This window comes from Neltuma alba, unplaced genomic scaffold (assembly GCF_004799145.2).
Source record: "Neltuma alba isolate B1F8T4 unplaced genomic scaffold, ASM479914v2 tig00002406_pilon, whole genome shotgun sequence".
NCBI lineage: Eukaryota > Viridiplantae > Streptophyta > Magnoliopsida > Fabales > Fabaceae > Neltuma > Neltuma alba.
In genome coordinates, this window is record NW_021632852.1 from 553 (window position 1) to 15,153 (window position 14,601).

At 39.2% G+C, this 14,601-nt stretch overlaps 2 protein-coding genes across 4 annotated transcripts; both read right to left on the reverse strand.

Annotated features, from left to right (window-relative positions):
* Positions 1–515: 515 nt before the first annotated feature.
* LOC114725653 (uncharacterized) lies at positions 516–3,776 on the reverse strand. 3 transcript variants are annotated; one of them, XM_028912188.1, is made up of 5 exons: positions 3,492–3,776; positions 2,149–3,390; positions 1,910–2,042; positions 1,690–1,774; positions 516–927 (listed from the first exon to the last, which is right to left on the reverse strand). In XM_028912188.1, exons 2-5 carry the CDS (start codon positions 3,375–3,377, stop codon positions 719–721), a joined length of 1,656 nt encoding a protein of 551 aa, XP_028768021.1. In that variant the 5' UTR covers positions 3,378–3,390; positions 3,492–3,776; the 3' UTR covers positions 516–718. The 3 variants fall into 3 exon arrangements, with proteins under 3 accessions (XP_028768021.1, XP_028768030.1, XP_028768015.1); XM_028912197.1 differs by having other exon boundaries at positions 2,149–3,402; positions 3,492–3,749; XM_028912182.1 differs by lacking the exon at positions 3,492–3,776 and having other exon boundaries at positions 2,149–3,485.
* A 5,927-nt stretch (positions 3,777–9,703) lies between these two features.
* LOC114725671 (aldehyde oxidase GLOX-like) lies at positions 9,704–11,520 on the reverse strand. Its single transcript, XM_028912208.1, has 2 exons — positions 10,021–11,520; positions 9,704–9,936 (listed from the first exon to the last, which is right to left on the reverse strand). Exons 1-2 carry the CDS (start codon positions 11,518–11,520, stop codon positions 9,769–9,771), a joined length of 1,668 nt encoding a protein of 555 aa, XP_028768041.1. The 3' UTR covers positions 9,704–9,768.
* Positions 11,521–14,601: the final 3,081 nt, after the last annotated feature.

Below are 14,601 nucleotides of genomic sequence, written 5' to 3' on the forward strand. Positions count from 1 at the left end.
AGCGATCAAGGAAGAAAAAGTCTCGCACTGGTAAGAAGACTGAAGCTCAAGTCTCATGATAGTGGTGAAAGCTATGGCACCTTAGGAAAAGGCAGAGAGAGCTCAAACTCAATGACTAAAAATGCCAATTGAGTCACACAGCTGGGGTTCTAAAGTAATTCTACCTCCATTTTGGGCAAGCGGGCTTCCTGCTTCCCTCTCAGCTATCTTATATTGTGTTCACTTGTTCTCCCACTCGGGTCCCAAAGAAACAAACTTCAAAACGCCCCTAGATGCCACACCACCAAATGATCGCAACCCTTGGCAGCTCAACAGCAAGCACAAACTGATTTCTACCCAAAAAAAAAAAAAGCCCAATAGTCCGCTTTCGCCAACACTCGTGCACGTCCACATAGACAGTGCCCTAAGACTATTGCTCTCAAATTTTTTGGTCTCTCTAAATGCGGAACAAATTAACACTGTGAAGAAACGGAGTATATAATTGGTCGAAATTACAGTCATGACACGACCACTACTAAAACAAGAAACTATTCCGCGCATATATTTTATAACGGGTGAAGCTTACAAATTAATTAATTAAATAGAGCTGATGTATAGACTAATTAAAATATAAAAAGAAAACTAATGCCACCCATTTCCTAAAGGAACTAAATGTAGTTTTGACTAGAGAACGACCAGCTATCTATGTTCCAGCACATCCAGTTCATTACGTTTGACTCTAGTGCGACTGAGTCTGGGTCTCCCCCTGAGGCTGATTTTGCATTTCTGGACGTTTGAGCTGGCCAGGCTGCTCGTGTTGCAATTGGAACCTTTGTTGATTTATAGCACGTTGGCGAGCTATGCAACCCGAGAGAATAGACTCTCCACCAAGTTCCGTGACTGCAAGCCTCAAACGCTGGACTTCAGCAGTTAAGGTCTCATTCAGAGCTGCTCAAACAGGGACGCAAAACAGTTATTTAAATGAAATACTATCACGCTTTATAAGACATTATAGTATCCTGTTAAATTTAGAAATATAAAAGCAAAGGACCTGCAACTGCAGAAAAAAATTCAGAACAGGAAATAGCAAAATTAACCGGAGCATGCACTTATTCATTGATGCCTTAACTGCCAAGTACGAATTACTACTAGTATAACCCACAGCACATCAGTAGGAGGTCATGTTTCCCCTATTATGAGCAGCTAACGTAGTCCATCTATGAATGAAAACACTTGCCAAAAAAAAATATCACCCTGGAAATCTTGACATGCAGTTTAGAGGGGCTTCTTCAAACCAAACAAGAACTAAAAGTGAAGCTTAAAGGGTAATCAATAGCGTTAGTGAAAGATTCTCTTGGAATCCAAAATTTGCAGGTACTTGACAACATTAAAACAGATATGCCTGTCCCAGGCAAGTGTAAAGAAACAGAAATGGTCATATAGAATGATTAAGTAACATGCCTTAAGGAAGAATACAGTGCATTACAAAATAAGAAGAAAATCAGTACAACCAAAAGTATGCAGAGCTATCCTTACACAAGCTTTGCCATAAAGTAAATATTATGAATGCTTGAAAAAAACAATCAATGTACATCATCCCATACATTTAATTATTTCATGGGAAAGTTCACATAAAAAACATCCAATCTGAGTAGGTAGTGGGATTCAGCAGACCAAAACCAAATAGCAGAAAAAAGGGCATATACAAACCATCTTTCAGCTGGGACTGTTGCTCCATGGCTTGAAGTCGGAATTTCAACTCACTATTCTCGGTTTTAAGCTGTGAGTTATCCCGCTGGCAACAAGCACAAAAACACAGAATCGGGAGTCATGAGCATGATTTATGAAAACTAGCTTCATAAAAACTAAAATATAGTTGAGAAAGTTAAAATGGAAAAGAGAACATAAGCCCATCATAGAAGGTGCCCACCTGCAATTTGGTAAATTGAGTAGACATTGTGGTTGTCTCTGACTGAAGAGTTTGCACCTTGTGCTCCAGTTCAGCAATGTACTGCACCTTCCGCTCCTTGGATCGAGCAGCTGATTGACGATTAGCCAATATTCTGGGAGCATATATAAGAAGCATCATGAGCTATTATAGTTTTAAATCTTAATCTTAATGCGAGGAGATTAAAAAAGGTGAGGGGAAAAGCACAAGAAATATAATACCTTTTTGCACGCTTGGGATCTGACAAAGCAATCTCAGCAAGTTTATCGTTTTCCATTATTTTTTTTAGCTCCAGTTCAGTGAATTCACCATTTCTCAACTCCATGTTGATTTCAGATGTTTTACCATCTCCCGAATTGCTAGGTGAGCGCTGACCAACTCCATTCCCCAATGGAGGAAGTTTCGGTGATTCATCTCCAATGTGCAAATTCCCTATAGAACTATCCAAGGAAAAACTTCTCCGATGTCGAGAACCTGGTGCAATATCCCCATTAGAACTCCTCTTGATTCCTTCCCTCCTTTCCTCCACAAAGCCCGAAGTTGCCCCTTGCGTAGAGGTTGTTTTTCCACTTACGAGACTCTCAGCTTCATTATCACTGCTTTCAAAAGTCTTCGATTCTTCCGCACCAGATACGTTCAAACTATCAGAGTTGTCCAAATTCATATACACGCTAATTAAATCATCCATCACATCCTCTTTCCTCTCACCTAAAGGTTTTGCATTGTAACGATCAACTTGACCCTCGTCCTTTTTTGGCTCCTTTTTTACCAACTGAATTGGCTTCTGCAATCCCGAGCTCTCTCCTCTAGAAATTGAACTGTCCAAATTCATCCAGGCAGGAGAGGGAAGCAACTGAGGAGAAGATTGAATGAAGCCAGAGATTCCTAACGGAGTATCACTGCAGGAGCGCCTGTGCCCTTTACGAGGAAGAACACTAGGACCAGCCTGAAAGGTGTGATCCCTATTGACGGGCATAGAAATGCCGGGGCCATGAGAGTTAACCACACTTTCTTCCATGGACACGTCTGTGGAAATCGAGTTAGAAAGAGGGGTTGCCGAGGGCTCACAATAAAGGGAAGGACTCAATGGAGGCAAGCAATCCGGGGAAAAAAATGATTGTTGAGACAAAGACCGTGAATGGGAAGAGCGCGGTCTCATATTCGGGGAACGTAATTGCTGGGAAGCTGATTGGAACTCTGAAATTGGGGAATAATGCGGAGACGTTGGGATATTAGGGTGGGATGGAGGTATACCAGGTTTCAGATTCTCAGGACTCAAGTTTTGTTGCATCAGAAACGCAGGCGCACCCATTTGAGAGGCACTGAAATTGGGACCGGGAGCACCGAATCGGTTCTGTGGCCTCGGAGTAGCACCCGAGGAGGAAACAAATGCGGAACTGATTCGCTGCATACCCGTACTGCCGGCGTCGATGCTTTGATTACCTTCCATTGACTTACAGGGTCTATATTCGAAAGTATTCATATATCAGAAGAAGTTCAGAGTGGGCAACAATAGCCGAATTGCAACTAATTGACAGTCATATAAGTGGCTTAGATTCTCTACCTGATTAATATATCGAAGCCCTATCTCGTAGCAGCAAAAATCGAAAAGCCCGGGGTAGAGTGCACGAGCAAGATGACCACCCAGAAGGGAGACTCGTACATTCAAAACCGGCAAGGCAAAATCCGCGGGGGAAGTGGCGGCCAGCGATAACAGAGCTGTGCAGGGCAACAGAGCTGAACTCTCACTTAAGAAATGTCGCTGAAGGCCGTCTACGGAGGCTCCGGCTCAGATACTTTGGAGTTTGGACGATGAAGATTGAGTCTTTAGTTTTGACCAATGCGTAACTCCTCTCTATAAATACTTCCCCAGCAGTGTCATTGCATTGGGACGCGGTTTTATATATTCCTTTATCTCCGCCTTTCGTAAGGGAAGATTCTACCTAATATTATTGTATCTACTATTTGCATTTTTATTCGTCCCCACGAGGAATGCACTTAAAAAAATGCCCACATGGCCTCTCCCGACGATGAAAACAAAATATTTTAAGATTTCCTCTCAATCAAAGTCCGCATCAAATTTAGATTTTACCCTCACAATCATATGACCATGTAATGGCATTTTATTTAATGCTGTGTCTTTGATATTTGAACCCTGTGCAATGTATCAATACGAATTTTCTTTGGATTGGCTCTAAACGAAATACTAATTTCCTTTCTCATATGTCGATCTGGGCAGGGATGAATTAGCAAACTGTAGTTGGTTTCTTCCCCGTCTAGCAGACTATGAAAGGAGCGCGTCTGGAGATGTGGGTCTCGTCACCTATGCTCTTTTAGGCCCAAACATGATTGTATTAGCTAGCTTTTTTTTTTCATATATTCCCGCCATTGTGTGTTTATAGTATTTAATATATTAAATGTATATTTTGAAGATAGGTGAACGTTGATATCAGGTCAAATAGATTACAAGAAAATATAGATTTTCTTGCAAAAATTTCTCATATGATTATAGTTCGTGATAACTCCTCATGAAATTTTATTCACAATATTAAGGTGGCATTCAGTTTCAATTATTTTATGTATGCGTACATATAAGAAGAATTTTATCTAGTAAAGTATGGAAGTAATTTTTGTTGATCTTTCTGATATACACCTACTAAATGTCAGAGAATTTTTTCAGAGAAGTTCCACGATCATGGAAACATGCGTGATTAGACTAGAGTTTGGTGCTATCTTTCGTGGGTCTTTATTTCCCATGAAAAAGACTCAAGATAATAGATTGAAGAAGAAGAAAAAATAGTTGAGATTTTATAGTCCAGTTAAAAATATAGTAACCAGGTATGGAGAAGTTTGAACTCTTTGTGACAAATATAATTGGCATGTTATGATTATAAAAAAAAAAAAAAAAAAAAGAAACATAAAGAAGCAGAATGAGCAATGGAGCATGAAAATTTTTTCTTGCAGCCTCTCAATCGTTATTTCTCACGGATCCGGTAGTAATGAGGATGCTTTAATTTGCAAATCACGTGGATATGAGAAATCTCCACAGTTTTTCCTTCACTTTTCACCAAGTAGTGCAGTTGCCCTAAATTTCAAGACTTAGTAATCCTTCGTCAATTTCTTGACACTTATATTTATTAAGTCAGATTAATCCGTGAGAATTTCTCAAAATAATAAAATTTAAAAAATGCGTAAATAATTTAACTAGGTCTCAAAATCAGTGATCTATCATGGATTCAACTTTCAAGCACAAATTACGGTCTCCAAGTAGTTACACTTGTTCACTGTTTATACTGGTTAGGCTAACACTTAACTAACGTTGTTCGGTAGCTAGGTTTCAATATCTAAATTGTGATCTGTGGACAATGCAAACTCCTCCTGAACTTAGCCTCTTTTTTCTTTTTTTTTGGGGGGGGGGGGGGAGGGGGGGATCTCACATCAATACCCACGCATTATTTCACGGGACATGTAGTCCTGTTCTGTTTCTTCCAAGGGTTCTCCTTGATTTTTGTTTATTTAATGCATTTCCACGTACTCAACAAGATTCAAGAGCTTAGGATAAATTGTCGGAAAGCTTTTAATAAACAACTGCCTGTGGTGTTCGTTGCATGCTACGAATATCTAATTTAGATTGAAGTAGAGAGAATATCCATATCCTTAAACATACTTGTCTCTGATTCCTGCAACTGCTTATTGTTAAAAAAAAATGTAGTTGTATGGTTAGAGTGATTTGAAATTCGTTCATCGTAGCGTATATGTGCTATTAATTAATCATTAAACCTGTTATTATTTTCTCGTACACATAAATGGCTTAAAATTTTATAGATGAATTAAGTTAGGCTTAAATAGCTTTTAAAAAAAAACTATACTGGGAGATCGAACAAGCTTAATTAACAATACTTAAAACAGGACTGGTCAATACCGGTAGTATGAAATATAAGATGATGGCTGAAAAAACAAAGCTTTTCGAATTCTCTTGAAAAAAATCGTGCGGTTCACGATATAATATTAAATTATTCGTTAAATATATACGTGTTTTTACAGCTCACAAATAAAGTCACTAGCTATTTCACCTCGGTTTTCTAATAAAAATTTGACGAGTAAGCCATTGTCTTCATCTTCATCGCCGCTACTCTTCTCGTCTATACTTCCAAATTTGGCAGCAAATATAATTATGAAGAAAGCCAGAATTTCATTAAAAAGCCAAGTCAGATCTGACCGGGAAACCAGATTTTAGATTTTTTATACACTGGGCTAGCAAATGCTGACTCAAACGAAACCCCTTGGGCTTCCGCGTCCACCGAACTCCACGCGGCCCACCGTTCTGAATGACGACGAAGCATCCCACGCCCAGCGCTGCTCTCTCCCTCTCTCTGCTGCTCGTGTAGATCGGTCCATCCCTCGCCAATTTTCTTCGAGTTTGGACCCCACTCATTATTCACATGACTTAACCTGTTTAATTTCGAGCAAAAAATATACTTTTCCGATTCTTAATATAAGACCTATTTAATCAATTTAATTAGATTAAGAAAGTTAGGTAAATTAGTTAATTATAAGAAATGTGACACGTTTTTTCTAAGATACCATAATCATCTTTTTTAATACCCCTTCTTCCTCTTCTACTTGATCATGGTTGAGGAAGTATCCATAGAGATAATTTAGAGAAAAATTAATAAATATAAGAAATGAGTTTATGTTTAAAACCAAAACCAACTCAACAATTAGCTCTTATATTAAGTACTAAAAGAGTAATAAATGATATAAAATGTCGCTGTCACCAGGAAATTAGGTAATTAACTTGAAGCTGGCCATTTTCATGTAGTTGTAACTCGAAGAAAAGTAGTGCTTGGCCTGAAATTAGCTCAACTTAGACACCGACATGCATCTCCAAAAAACCCCGTAACAGGGACTGGAAGACTAAAGAATACAGAATATATCTACGGATCATGAAAAATTACTCATCCGGTCCTTAATATAAGACCCATTTAACTAATTTGATTAAATTAAGGAAGTTAGGTAAGTTAGTTAATTATAAGAAATGTGACACGTTTTTCCTAAAACACCATAATCATCTTTCTTAATACCTTCTTTCCCCCTTCTACTTGATTATGGTTGATAGAGTATTCATAGGGTAATTTAGAGAAATTGATAAATATGAGAAATGGGTCTTATATTTAGGACCAAAACCAACTCAACAACTGGATCCTACATTAAGGACCGGAGGAGTATTACGTAACTCCCGATAATATAATATAACTTGTATGCATATTATCTTAATTATTGATTATTGATAACTGCACGATTGGTAAAATATGAATGCATGTTGCCATAATTAAATCTCGTTTGGTGGCATTGTACACTTCCTTCTGTCATTTTTATAAGAGCCTGAAATTTGAATTGTATTAATTTTTTTTATAAGAATCCTACTTTGTGGTTATCTGAACATTTAAAGTGTTTTTACATATTGCATTAATTAAAAGGTTGGCAAGCTAGCATACTACATTTTTTTTTCATCTTTTCTCACTCTTATTTGCTTTTTATAAATAAAATATGCTTGGAAGAAAAAAAGTCTGCTTCTTACATATTTATTACTTTTAATTTTTTTTAAACCGTGTAATTTAGTTAGAATGAGGGGTATTATTTTACAAACCAACTTAATGGTTTTATTTTGAACTTCACAGGGATGATGCCTTTTTTGAATTGTAATATTGGTGGGGGAAAATGACCAACTATTAAACAAAAAATTGTAAAAAAAAAAAGATATGAAAGTGATCATCCGACAAATTCAAGGATTCAATCTTAAAGGGAAAAAAATTATATTTATTTTCATAGATAACTACTCCAAAATTGGAAGGAAAAAAAATATAGTTGCTCTCACAATGTTTAAATTTTACTGAAACTTGTAATAAAGATCAGAGAGACAAATAAACATTTTCATAGAAACCACTAGTGCAGAGAGAGAAAAAATAGACGGGAGCTCAGCCGTAGTGATCGCAATTTATGAATATAATTTGACATTTTACAGGAGTATTTATATTTAGTTTGAAGCAGGTGCCTAATAACCACGATGAGTTTAAACGATTCTACTCCATTCCTTTCCGAGTCCCGTATGCAAACAGAACTGCGGGAATCGGGATAACATCATAACACGGGGCGCTTGTGGGGGGCCAGGCTGGCCTTCCATTGCCCTCTTCGTAGTACGTATTCCTTCGAATAATTTATTACCCTTTATTAAGCAACCTCCACTGTGCTTACTGACAAACTGCAACTTGTTTACACAGTGTTATGTGCGAACCTGTGATGTACAAGTCCTCTGTCTCTAATTATTTTCCAGATCGAGCTAGAAAAGGTAAGAACATACCATGTATATTACTATTTGTGATGGAAAAGCACATCGTATATTCAAGAGAGAAGAAAAACAACACACACAGAACGGTTTAATCTCCTCCTCTCCATGAGAGGAAGCAGTTGCAAAAATTCTTGAATATACCTTCTCCTGATCTTGCTAATCGATTTGCTATTTGATTGATCTCCCTCTAAAGTGAAAAATCAGATCTGCACTATATTCCAAGCTCTGGAGAGCAAATTCGTAGCTAGCTTCTTCAGCTATGCCAGAAAAGGGGCGATTCTCTGTATTTTCTCTGATTCGCAGGCTGTGTGATGATATGTGATCATCACATCCACACACTTTTAAATGTATGTATGCGGGTTGATTAACGTAAGTAGTTGCCAAATTATATGTGATGATGATGCGTATGTATAGTAAAATACTAAAATCAAAACGTGAATCTCATGGATTAAATTGGGCGATGAGGATGCGGGACTACATTAGGGAACGGTCTCGGGTGCTTGAGTGTATTGGGGAGATTTGTGACTGCTTCACTGAGTATAAACTTATAAGCAAGAGATACCCTCCTAATCATGATTTAATTCGACCAAAACATCGCCTCCCCTTGAAGAGGAATTAACCCCAAGAGTTCTAAACAACAACGCTAAGCTAGTTATTGAACTGGCTTCATAATTTCACAGCACAATAAAAAATGCAATTCAATCCTCACCCCCACCCCTTTTGCGCCCCCACCCTTGCGAAAAAAACAAAGATCGGCATGCAACTAATGTGCCACGACCCCTTTACTTAGTCGTGTTTTGGACACAAGACAAACAGCAATGAATCATTTAGAAAGCCAATTATTGTCTGCAGAGCGTTTTGTAGATTTCCCATGTGGTCGCGCGCATTCTCCTATCCCCTTTTCTTTTGTTTTTTTCTTTTTTTGGTTCAATGTCGCCCACAGGAGTACGTATTACTGTTGCTCGTGATGTTTGAACTTTGAACCACACATATTCCGTATCCTGATAATACTGTAATGTAAGGTCCAAGTGTGACGTCCCCTCGTTTCCCATGTGCCAGCGAGGCTTTCTTGTTCACACTGTAAATTGCAGAACTTCATTTGCAGTGAAAACCCCTCCGTCCCAAATTAAATTCCATACCTCACATCCACCCACTCCAACTCATCCATTGAAGATCCAAGCGGTGGCCTTTTTTCTCAATAAAAAAGAATGTGTAACTTGCAACAGTGCGTTGCTTCTTATTTTTGTGTTGGGTGATTATTAGAAGGCGCCCGAATTTGAATTAATTTCATAAATGAAATTGGAAAAACCCTCAGCGTCCCATCCCCATAAAGTGATCAAAGGCACAAACCTGTGTGCTGTAATTTTCGCGAGTTCATGCCAAGGAATCATTTCAATTTTCAGGGCGTGGAGATGGATTTGCTAAAATGGAAGATAAATAAATTTAATATATATGTGTGTATCCATATTAATACAAATAATTGGTTCATACTTCACAGTATTTGAAGCCAAATACCGTCGCTGGGAATTTCTTGATGAGCCACAAACAGCAGATAGAAACCGGGTGGCGCCAGGACAGACGAAGCAGGGGTGACAACCTCCGCTCCGTATGTCAAATTTCCAAGGTTAGATACTTTAGTAACGTCCAACACCAACAGCCTCTGGTTCATAGAGAAAGAGTGCGTGTTAAAAGGTGGCGCCAACATCGTCACCGACACTGAATTTTGAGCTAACGCTGCCCTCACCTGGAATCTCACCACCAACTTGCCACCGTACGTGACCTTGGTCTGAGAAGCAGGCGATAGAATCTTCGGACGTACGTTGGAAAACTCTGCCTCCAAATACCATGGAGAATACGCCTCTAACCTCAGCTCCGTCGGAAATAACACTTTCGTGAAATTATAATATGTGTGGGGATTGCTACCTCCCACGAGCACTCGGCCGTCCCGAAGCAAAACTGCGGTTGAGTGGTAAACCCGCGGAATATTGGACGGGTTCTGGGACACGAACCGAGACCCCCGGGGGCTATTCGATCGGTAAATAAGCGGGTTCAACACGGGGTTCCGCCCCAATTCCCATCCAGCCGTGCCCATGGCTGCCCCATTGATTATCAAAACGTTGCCGTTTGGGAGAATGAGCATGTCGTTCATCACTCTGGCTCCGGGCATCTTCTCGGTGACCCACTGCGGGTTAGGGTCGGTTATTTTTATCCGAGCGCAGGTATTCAAGGCTCCTAGGAAATTGCTACTCTGGTTCGCCTGCTTAAAGGAGCCTTTCGGGGCTCCGCCACATATCAAAACCTCCGCTTCGATCGACGCCTTTCGCAAATTCCTCAAAGGTAACAAGACTGCCGATCCGGCGCTCGGATAACATCTCGGATCTCCTCCCGGTATTTGCGGGAATGTCTTGACCACTCTGTTCTTCCTGTAATCGAACAGGATAGCTCGATTGTTGGCGAAGATGAACAAATTGCCGTCCACGTTCAAGAAGACGAAGGGGTACAAGTTGTTCTCGGCACCGGGGTCGTTGGTCTGCACTAGAAAGGGTAAACTATACGCATTTTTGGCAGCAGGTGTTTTGGGGTAAAATTCGTAGCTAAATGCCCTTCTGCCGCCGACGATAATCTGGCGTCCGTCCGGCAGAATGTGATTAGTGGCGTACCACCTGCGAGCAGCGAGTGCGCCATTTTGTTCCTGCCAGTCACAGGTGGGGCAAGGACTGAACTCCCTGACAGCACGTTCGCCGTCGTTGAAGCCGCCGGTCTGAACGAGACGGCCGTCGGGGGTGACGGAACCAGAGGAGCACCAGACATCAGTCTGGACGAATAGAGGGCGGAAAGTATTGGAGGCGACGTCGTATTCGATGGAGTGAGCAGTGCAGTCAACCTTAACAGCCTTCTCGTTTGGGTTGTAGCGGCATTTGCCAAGAGGCAAGGATAGATTGGAGAAGCCAAAGTCGGTGCGGTCGAAGATGACGACACGGTCGTTGTGCAGTAACTGCATGTGCATGGCTACAATGCCGATGCTATTATGGAGAAGTTGCCAGCGGCCACCGGCGGCTTCGGTGGAGAGCAGAAGGGATGAGAAGAGGAAGGGATTAAAAGAGGAAGTGAAGTCATGGTAAGAAGAGGGAAGGGGAAGGATAACTTGGTTGGAACTGCTGGAGGATAGACAGTGGACATATGGCGTAGCAGCCTCTCTGGTCTCCGCTATAAATACCCGTGAGCTCGCGAGATTGTCAAGCATTTAAAGATATGCTGTTCATTTGCATACCCACACGCTAGTTCCGGCGTGTGTGTACATGTTGAGTTTTAAACACACTCGATCGGTGCAGCAAAATAAAATTTAAATTTTTTGTCAAAATCCTCTATTTGAAAAGGACACTTGCAAAATTGAATTTTGATTTTTAATGAAATTATTACAAGTGGAACAGCGATCAATGACATGCATAGACCTGGAGAAGCACATGAAAACTGCATCAGATTGGAAGGATCTCGAATTAGGAGCGCTGCTTTGTATTTAATTATATTCTCCCTGCCTTGTCCATCAATCTTACTTTTTTTTTTTTTAATAACTTAGAGTATTATCAAGTCATTTTAGATTTAAAACTAATCTTTGACCGGAAGTGATACTGTTTCCCATTCTCAACCCATCTTGTTGAACCTCAGTGAGTGTGTGAGGTGCCTAGATTTAGGTGCGAGTCGATGAGCGCATTAACCAGCGAACAGTCACTCTTAACCATACCGTGAGACGCAGAATCAAATTAAGTCATCATACAATTGGATGCATGCAATATTTCTGGTGTAAGGATGCACGCATGCAACTTTTTTAATGTTAGAATACGTCCATTCACGTGGATTCTTCTGACGGAGAATCACAGTTTCAACTTTTGCGCTTCATGCCTCCTTTTGTTGTTTAATTTCCAAATTTTAAAATATGTGATTTCATCCTCTTCTTTTTCATAAACAAAAAAAATCAAAGCAATGCTAGCTCATTGAACCACGCATAGCCATATACGTGGGGGAAAAAAGAAGAGAAGAAATAAGTGGAGTGGGCATACAAATATTAATTGAAGAACATCATTGAATATGGAAACTTAACACGCGCGCTGGCCAAAAAAAAAAAAAAGGAATATGGAAACTTAAGGAAGGTCATGTGTCATAAAAAGAAATATCTACCTGCACTGGGTAACTGGGAGAGAATAGAATTAAAGCATTAACTATTATCGATATGCACTTGTGTTATGAAATTAATTTAAATGGCAACCACCTTGACCTGAACAAAATAATAGAATGCCAATGAGAAGTTAGACGGTTCGCCGGTTGGAGGAGGACTAAATGCACAACGCCCCCACACCACCGAATAAAGCTACACAAATACTGAGTACGTAAACCTATTAAGCGAGGGGATCGGAAGTTCTACAGTGCCCTGTATTTTTTAATATGTGTGTGTGTGTGTGAAAATTTGTTTAGTAACATCGTTAAGGTAGCTAGTACGTACTATATATATACATAACTCTAACTCTACTGTACTAATAATAAAACTTCGTCATTAATCAGCTATTAGTCTATTATCACCGGAACTAGTTTCAGCGCGCACTCTAAACTAATTAGATCTGGACTGTCTATATTTGATTTAAATGGTTCAGAGTTAAAATCTTTAATTAATTATGTTTAAATAGAAAAATCTATTTTTTAAAAGAATGATAGTTAAAAGATTATTTTTATTTTAGATTCTATATATATACTAAAATAATTACTTTAAACAAATAAAAATAAAAAAGAAATCAAATCAAAATCATTCAAATGAAATATGGACAATCTAGATCTGATGAGCTTAAAATACCCATCAAAGTGATAAGCACCAAAACTGGTTCCATTACCGCTAGTGCTAAACATTACTCCACTGTTCAAATTAAAAATGGTTAGCGATCGACACTTCATAAAGCGTGTTAAAAATTATATCAATGTATTTGATATTTTGGGGCTGACAAAATTTTCGTGAATTTTTATTCTATTTGTCGATTTTTTTTTAAACCAACAGAGGAAAATAATGGTAATTTTTATTTACTAGCTAAAATTTTATTATTTTTATGAAACAGGGAGAGGGAGCTCCACGCAACCGCAGGAGTGTGAAGGGGCAGAAACTTTATCGTTTTGTCAATATGCTAAGGAATGACAGGTGCAAGAAAGCAAGATGAAAGGTTCATTCATTCATTGCTTCCTTTTTTGCGAGCGGATTAGAGGGTGTTTGTAGTAGTTTGTTTGAAATAATTTTACAGTGTTGAAGATAAATGTGGAGGAGTTTTGTCCCATTTCATGTTGTTTGGTGATGACATTTCCTCCAACCCCTCCCCTTTTTCCAAGACTCAATTTATGCCTTTAAGTGTTTGGGAATCAGTTCAAATGACGGAGATAGAGTTTGTATGTTGATCCTGGCTGCGCATGTAAGTCTCAAACATCTGCATGCACCGACATTATATTGTTCATCGTATATCTAACTTGATTCTCGAATAATATCAGCTCAGAAGGCTACGATGGGTCTCAGAGATTTTGTATGCTTTGATTCGTGGAGTGGATATTGCTTTGCTTTAATTCCTCTAACACATTACACGTGTATATTTTTTTTCTTCTTTTGTGAAAACCCTCTATATATATGGTCAGGGAAACTACAGTTCAACAAAAGTAGATGCCCCACCACCACGCACTAAAATCTTATTTAATTTAATCTTTTATCATTCACAGATTTCTTGATCTGATATATATCTTACCAGAGAAACAGAATAATAGACCTTCGATCTGGGGTTATTACTTGCAAGCTAAGGTAGAGAAATTTATATGTGTGAACAAATCTCATATATGCGGATTTGAAAGGCCTGTAAGGACTACGGAAATCCATATCAAATTCCTTAACACGCACGGTTTATAGGCTCTGTGATAGAAGATATAAAGTTGTGATATATTCGTGGTTTTTTGTCCGTTTTAAGCTAGCTGGGACGATTATGTTAAATTATGATTTCTGCACTGGCCATCACAAGCAAAACAAGGCTCTAGTTTTGTGGCATAAACGGCACCAAAAACCTTGTCCGCTAAGAAAACGCCACACGCCCCCTGTCTGTTCTGATCTGCATACGTAACCACAAAGCACATACATATTCACGTTACGCACAAGAGCTGCATGCCTCGCCCTCGAGTTTGTTTTCGGTGCCCTCCTATTAACTAGCTTGCACTGGTATACGCCATTCGTCTCTCGGCTTTCGTCGCTATCTTAATCTATTTTGAATTAATGCTTTAATCTTCCCATTTTATGTTATTATTTTACACTAAA

Coding starts and splice junctions, on each gene's coding strand:
- LOC114725653 (XM_028912182.1), bottom strand. CDS start 3,410: ATGAATACTTTCGAATATAGACCCTGTAAGTCAATGGAAGGTAATCAA. Junction 1,775..1,909: donor CTCAATTTACCAAATTGCAG/GTGGGCACCTTC, acceptor GCTTGTTGCCAG/CGGGATAACTCACAGCTTAA. Junction 928..1,689: donor ACAGTCCCAGCTGAAAGATG/GTTTGTATATGC, acceptor CTGTTTGAGCAG/CTCTGAATGAGACCTTAACT.
- LOC114725671 (XM_028912208.1), bottom strand. CDS start 11,520: ATGCTTGACAATCTCGCGAGCTCACGGGTATTTATAGCGGAGACCAGA. Junction 9,937..10,020: donor AGTTGGTGGTGAGATTCCAG/GTGAGGGCAGCG, acceptor TCTATGAACCAG/AGGCTGTTGGTGTTGGACGT.